Raw genomic sequence first — 6765 nt, forward strand, 5'->3', positions numbered from 1 at the left:
ACCGATCCAGATAAGCTTAGTAGTACTGTCTTAACCAACAAATAATGCTGAAAAAGAAGAAGAAAAAACTGCAAGAAGGTGCTCTGCCTTTTTTGACTCATCCAACTGCTGATGAACATATCAGAGTAAACTGTCACCCACACTCATCAGTCTCTCAGCTGCTGTTGGGCCGGTGAATTCGGTAGTGGACCTAATTTCACCCAACTGCGAAAGTGACAGTCTCTGACAGCCACCAACATTCTAATCTTAACTGAACATTTATCTGTCTTTGAAGTTTTTATCATCTGAAATCGCCTCAGTTCTTCTTCCGGCCATTCTGCATTTCTACCCAACTCTGTTGTCGTACGCTTTTGCCGTCCGAAAAGCTGTATCCTTGAAATTTCAGAAATAGTTTTGACCTTTGAGTGGGATATGATCCAAGAAACCTCTCACATTGGATGCAACGTCACCTACAATGCATGTCATTTGTTACTTTTTGTGTAGCTTTGATGCAGAATTGAGTGAATAATCGGGCCACCGTTTTATATTTAAATCGAGGTACCGCAATTGCAGAAAGATTTTCACTTAACTTGGACAGTTTTTTTTTGCTAAATTGAAATAAATTAAACCATTTTTAGCTCGAGATGCTTCTTTCTGGGATCCACCTGTAAATCTGAAATTTTGAACCGAAATTTTAAACCTGCTTTGGGCTTGATATTATCAGACAAAGCCTTTCAAATCCTTTTCTTTCTTTTTTTTATGTAAGCCTTTCGAATCTTTTTTCTTTTTCTTCTTTTGTATATAAGCCTTTCGACCCTTGATATTCGGCTTCCCATAACCTTGCTCCGCCCCGATCTTTCAATTACATGTCATTTTAGACGTGGATGCAATATTTATTGTAATTTCTCAATCATCATTTTCAGATGAACTTTATGATCAAAATCACAAAATAAAAAATAATTTATGAATGAAATTTTTATATGCATGTTCTTGGCTATCTAAAAAACGAAAGCCAAAAAATAAACTACGATGAGAACCCTCCGAATCAACTCTAAATTTAAGGTTGAAAGTTTAAATTTTCATGTAGTGCGAAAATATAAAATAAATGCAGTCACACTAATTCCATAGTTCCATGTGCTTATTGAAACATTTTCCTCATCCATATTTTTGGTCAAAGAATATTTGACACGCCACACATCCAAGTTAGGACGACTTGCAATGACAAATATTAATTAATCCATACTTCTATACATAAAAGCCAAATCAATAACAAAAAAAAACCCAAAAAAAAATCAATGGGCAGTAATAACTAAACATGTTGCTAAATTTTACTCATAATTGGGTTTGCTTGCTTGCTTCTTCTCAACCTTTCTTCCACCCTATTAAGCTGAAGGTGTTCGTCCATGTCATTGCCGGGTCATTGCCATGGATCAGTAGGTAGCACATCATCTCATCATCCACCTGCCATTGCCAGCCATATCATCTAGCTCGCAAATCCTCAAGAACTCCAAGAAACCAATTCACTATTGCATTGCCATGAGGAGAGGAGGAGGAGGAGGAGGAGGAGGGTTGCACCATGGCGGCGCGGTGGCGAGGGCCGGGAGGGTGCTGAGGGCGGCGGCGGCGGCGTTCTTCCATGGGTACCATTGCTACACCTCCGTGGCGGGGCTGCTGGTGCTGCCGTTCTCGGCGGCCGTGCTGGCGTCGGGGGCGGCGGCGGCGTCGTCGGGGACGCTGAGGGCGGTGTCGGCGAGGATGCGGGGCGTGTTCGACGCCGCCGGGTTCCCGCCGTCGGCGTTCTTCGCGCTGCTGAACGCGAAGCTGTCGCAGACGGTGTTCACGTTCACGGCGGCGCTGCCGTTCGCGCTCACGTTCCTGCTGCTCGCCAAGGCGTGCGTCGCGGCGATGCTCCGGCCGGACGACGCCGCGGGCGGTGGCGGCGCGGCGCGGCGGCGGAGGGCAGAGGGGAGGGCGCCCGTGGCGCTCCCGCCGTGCGCGAGCGTCGCCGGCGCGTACCCGGCGCTGGTGGCGACGCACCTGCTCGGCTCGTTCGTCATGCTGTCCGCGAACGCCGCCGTGTTCTCGCTGCTCTTCCTCGCCTTCAACGGCGCCGACCTGCTCGGCCTCACCTCCCACCCGGCGACGCTGGCGCTCTCCGCCGCGGGCGCCATCGCCTACTCGGTGGCCGTCGGCATCGCCACCGTGGTCTGCAACCTCGCCGTGGTGGTGGCCGCCATGGAGCGCCGCGCCGGCCACGCCGCGCTGCTCAGGGCGTGCGTCGTCATCCGGGGCCGCGTGCCCACCGCGCTGGCGCTGGCGCTCCCGACCAACCTCGGCATGGCCGCGGCGGAGGCTCTCTTCCAGCTCCGTGTCGTCTCGCACCACCGCCGCGCCGCCGGGTGGACGAAGCTCGCGCCAGGCGTCGCCGGCGAGGCCTTCTCCATCGCCTACATCCACGCGCTCTGCGTCGTGCTGGAGATCATCGTCAGCTGCATGTTCTACCGGAGCTGCACGAGGAGTGACGCCGACGAGCTCAGAGAGCTGGAGCCCGACGACAAGGGTGATCTCCAAGCTTGAGCTCAGCTTCAGCTTCACTCTCAAGTGAACAACAACAACAAAAAAAAAGCATAGAGATAGCATTTCAAAATTCACATAGTTTTGCAATTCTGAGAAGCATATTGAATTGGGATAGAATTAATTATGCAAATTGTTTTTCTTTTTGTTGCCAACAAGTAAATGGTATTCTCTATTTTATATTACAAGACTCTTCGAGTTTGATTAGATTTATCCATGTATCAATGTATATGTGTGTAGACTCATTAGTATACGTGGTTCTCTTGTACAGTAGCAAACACACTGTTGACTAAACAAGCAGGACAGTTTGCATTTCTTCATATTTCACATTCTCTTAACATTTAACATATAATCTTGTAATTAGTATTGGTTTAAATTGATCGCAGATCAATCACAGGCTGCTATAAACATGTAAATTGTTTACATTCTTTCCTTTTCATAGTTAAAAAAACAATTTCCCTATTGTACTTCTAGTATATCCATAAGGGGAAAAATATTTGTGAAATCTGTAAAGAATAAACTAAAGGTATGATTGGAGAGTTTTAGATTCTAAGAAACAACTGCTTGGTAGCCAGCTTCTGTATTCTTGGTTTATTTTTCAGAATCTGTAACTACAGATTTTCAAAACTTGTGGACCGTTTAGGACAGCTTCTGATAAAACAACTTTTGGAAAAAGCTGTAGCTAGAAAAACTCCCCAAACAGACCCTAAATGTGTTATGAGAATAGCTCTGTAGATTGTCACGAGCTAGAAGGCATGGATTGAGTAACCGCACAAATTGAAAGTGATGATTATAGGGTGGGATGATAACTGAAAGTACAGCTCTTCAGTTAGAACAGAACAGTGTATATACATTCTTACTCCGCCGCTGTGCTTGGTGCGAAAGATTATCTGATTTTTTTGATAGTAATGGTATAACCGATTAAATTATCTAAAGTTAAATTTCTACTATAAAAAGATGAGATGAATTTCTATATAGATTTTTTTAAAAAATAATATATTGTTTAGTAGTTCAGGAAGCGTGCGCGTAAAACTGAGAAAACAATTGCAATGCTCATCACTAACATAATGCATCCGGTAAAGCGTAAAGTTACCTCATTTTAAGGAGAAACTGATGACTGGAATTTTTTTTTTTGGGGCACAAGTGTAAAGTGTTACCTGAATGGTGATCTTGGTGATCTGTCTACACCAGTCCATCTTCAGAAGGTTCAGAACAGATGTGATCACACTGTAACTTTCTTCTTTGGGATCCCAATATGAGCAAGAGGAAATGATACTATTGGTCCATTGCTATCTAACTTTTTCTTTCCATTATCTTAGGCATAATTTGTCATTGCAAAAAGGCCAAGTCGTGGCATCAATTCTATTGACCATAATTTTAACAACTTATCCACAAATGTTTATTAAGCTTAGACATTCTTAGACAGCCAATTAAACAACCCCTTAGTTTCAAACTCATTAAAAATTGTGTCAATTCAAGTTCTTAGACCAAACATCAAAAGGAAAGAGAACACAAATCCACTAGCGAGAATAAATCAATCTAATATCATCTTTAATAAAACAGGATTCTTCATTGCTCTGGCTCATTTCCATTTCCGTCTTATTGCATAATATTGCGTTTATTAATCTAACTGATCCCAAACACCACAGATGTGAAAAAGGAAAACACCTTTTTTGGGGGAAAAAACAAGAAGAGAAAATGGATTGGTTTCTTTTGGGCTGGTTCTCTGGTTAAAAAGTAACAAAGAAAAAGAGAACTAGATTTTCAATTTCCATTGTTCTACTCCCTATTTTTTTATTTGACATCGTTAACTTTTTATTCTACGACCATTTATCTTATTCAAAAATCTATATAATTATTAATTATTTTGTTATGATTTGATCTATTACTAAACAAATGACTTATAATTTTTGCATAAACATTTTAAATAAAACAAACGGTTAAATTCAGATCCAAAAGTCAGCGACGTCAAATATAAAAAATAAAGAAAGTACTATTCATTCGATCTACGAATTTTTCTCTTCTAGACGTTTATTAATTCTTCGACTCTTCGTTATGTCCTTGAGACAGTGAATATCCCAAGGCCCATGACTTGGTGAAGAACAGGGGGAAACCAATCAACCAGACGAAAGAAAGAGAATGACGGGATGGGCCTTGGGCCGGATTCGGCCCAACATATCACCTGAAGGGATTTGGGGGTATACGTAAGTGAAAAAAGTCCACCGAAGGTTCCTAACTTGTAGGTTTTTCATCCCTTAACCGCAATACAGATGTGTACCCCTAAAATCCTAGAATCCGTTAAAAAAGGTCCCTCAGCAATATTTACCTATTTTTTAACCGGTTTTACTGATATAGTGTCCGGTGGATCCCACATGTCAGATTTTTTTTATTTTTTTTCTCTCTCCTCTCCCTTCATCTTCTCTCTCCCTCTCTTTCCTCTCTCTTCTTCCTAAATTCCCTCCTTCTCCTTCTCCAGAGCGCGTCGGCGGTGGCCGGCGCAAGCTTCGGCCGCGCAGCGGTGGCGGGCGAAGGCCGGCGGGGAGCCGCTGGTGGTGACGCTCAACTGCCTGGAGTGCCGGGACATCGGCGAGCGCGCCTTCGTTCGCGCCGGCCGCCTCCTCGCGTCTGCTTTCATGTACGCAGAGCTATACCTCGTGGAAATCGGCTTCCACATCATCGACGGCGACAACCTCGAAAAGCTCTTCCCCAGGAGCAGCGTCAGCTGGGGCCGGCGTCTCTTGCAGGAAAGCAGCTGTTCGTCATGCTCGTCGCGCCCACGACATGGCTGTGTAGCCTCGGCGTGCTCGCGTACGTCTCTGCGACGGGCGTGTTCGCGTCGGCTGTCATAGTGCTCAGCGTGCTATGGGTCGCGGGCTTCGACGGCGTCGGGTTCTCCGGGAGAGGCACGACGCCGCTGCGGATCACCGAGCTCCCCACAGCTCTCGAGTTGTACACCTTCTGCTACTGCAGACATGCCGACGTGCCGCTCCCTTCGACACTCTCGCTCGCCGACCCGTCCTACACCTGCCCGCCGGCCAAGAACGTCTCCACGTTCCTCTCCACCTGCGGCTTGCTCACGCCCGAGGCTACGGCGAACGAGACCGGCATGCATGTACGTGCTGCACACTTCCAAAGTAGTAGGTGATTAGTTTGCATGCATGTACTAATCATAGACTAAGTTGTGTGGACGTGTGTGCGCATGCATGAGTAGCTGGGTTAGTGATTAGTTGCCAGGCATGCTGGTGCCACAAAGTTCCTATGTTAAGTGATTTTTTCCTGCTTAAGTAGCTTTGGTTCCTAACAGATCACAGGCCGGCCGTTTTCGATCTGCCGCCGTCGAGCCGCGACGACAACGACGTGGACGTATGGGGCAGATCAACTACTGCTGTCGGAACAGCACCATGCTGCCCAAGTGCCCAAGTCCGTCAATGCCGCGTAGTCCAAGTTGTTGTTCCAGATGTTGGTGTACAAGATGCCGCCGGACCTCAATTAGACCAAGTTGTACGCTCCGACCAACTTCAACATCTCCGGCGCGTCGCTGCTGAATCCGGTGCGGGAGAGCTCGACGGAGCTCCCGGGCTGGCGGCGGCTGAGGCAACCGGATGGCGCGGGCGGAGATGCGGTGCCGAGCTGGATGGTGCCACAAAGTTCCAGCTATAATCAAATTCGCTAACAGTCGATGCCGAGCGCCATGAGGAGGATACCGATCGGAAGAGCGCGATGTCGCCAAGCTCGACGAGGCCACCAGCGATCTTCGCGAGGAGCTCCGACGGCAGGTCGGACTAGCTTGTGGCGGCCATGGCCGCTGCTCGCCCGCGCCGTCCGCTGCACGCCAGCACCGTGCCAGCTGCTGCTCGCCCGCGCCGGCACAGCACGTCGTCGCCGCCTGCGTCTGTCCTTCTGCCACCGCCTGTCGCGCAGGCCGACGGCCGCCACCGCCCCGACCCCCGCCGACAGCGCTCTGAAGAGGAAGAAGAGAGAAGGGAGAGGAGAGTAAAAAAAACATGACACGTAGAACGCACCGACGCCACGTCAGTAAAACCGGTCAAAAAAATAGGTCAATACTGCCGAGAGACGTTTTTTGAACGGATTCTGTAAGTTTAGATATACACATTTCTGGTATTGCGCCTAAGGACAAAAAAAACAAACTCGCTTTCAAGTTAAGAGACCTATAATAGACTTTTTCCTACGTAAGCAGATGGCACGTGAGCT

The 6765-nt window shown here is 47.2% G+C and overlaps 1 protein-coding gene across 1 annotated transcript; it reads left to right on the top strand.

The window, feature by feature from the left end:
• The first annotated feature begins 1302 nt into the window (after positions 1–1302).
• Positions 1303–2910, top strand: LOC121055998. Its single transcript, XM_040529573.1, has one exon. The coding sequence runs from the start codon at positions 1516–1518 to the stop codon at positions 2554–2556; it is 1041 nt and encodes a 346-aa protein (XP_040385507.1). The 5' UTR covers positions 1303–1515; the 3' UTR covers positions 2557–2910.
• Positions 2911–6765: the final 3855 nt, after the last annotated feature.

This window comes from Oryza brachyantha, chromosome 12 (assembly GCF_000231095.2).
Source record: "Oryza brachyantha chromosome 12, ObraRS2, whole genome shotgun sequence".
NCBI lineage: Eukaryota > Viridiplantae > Streptophyta > Magnoliopsida > Poales > Poaceae > Oryza > Oryza brachyantha.

Coding starts and splice junctions, on each gene's coding strand:
- LOC121055998 (XM_040529573.1), top strand. CDS start 1,516: ATGAGGAGAGGAGGAGGAGGAGGAGGAGGAGGGTTGCACCATGGCGGC.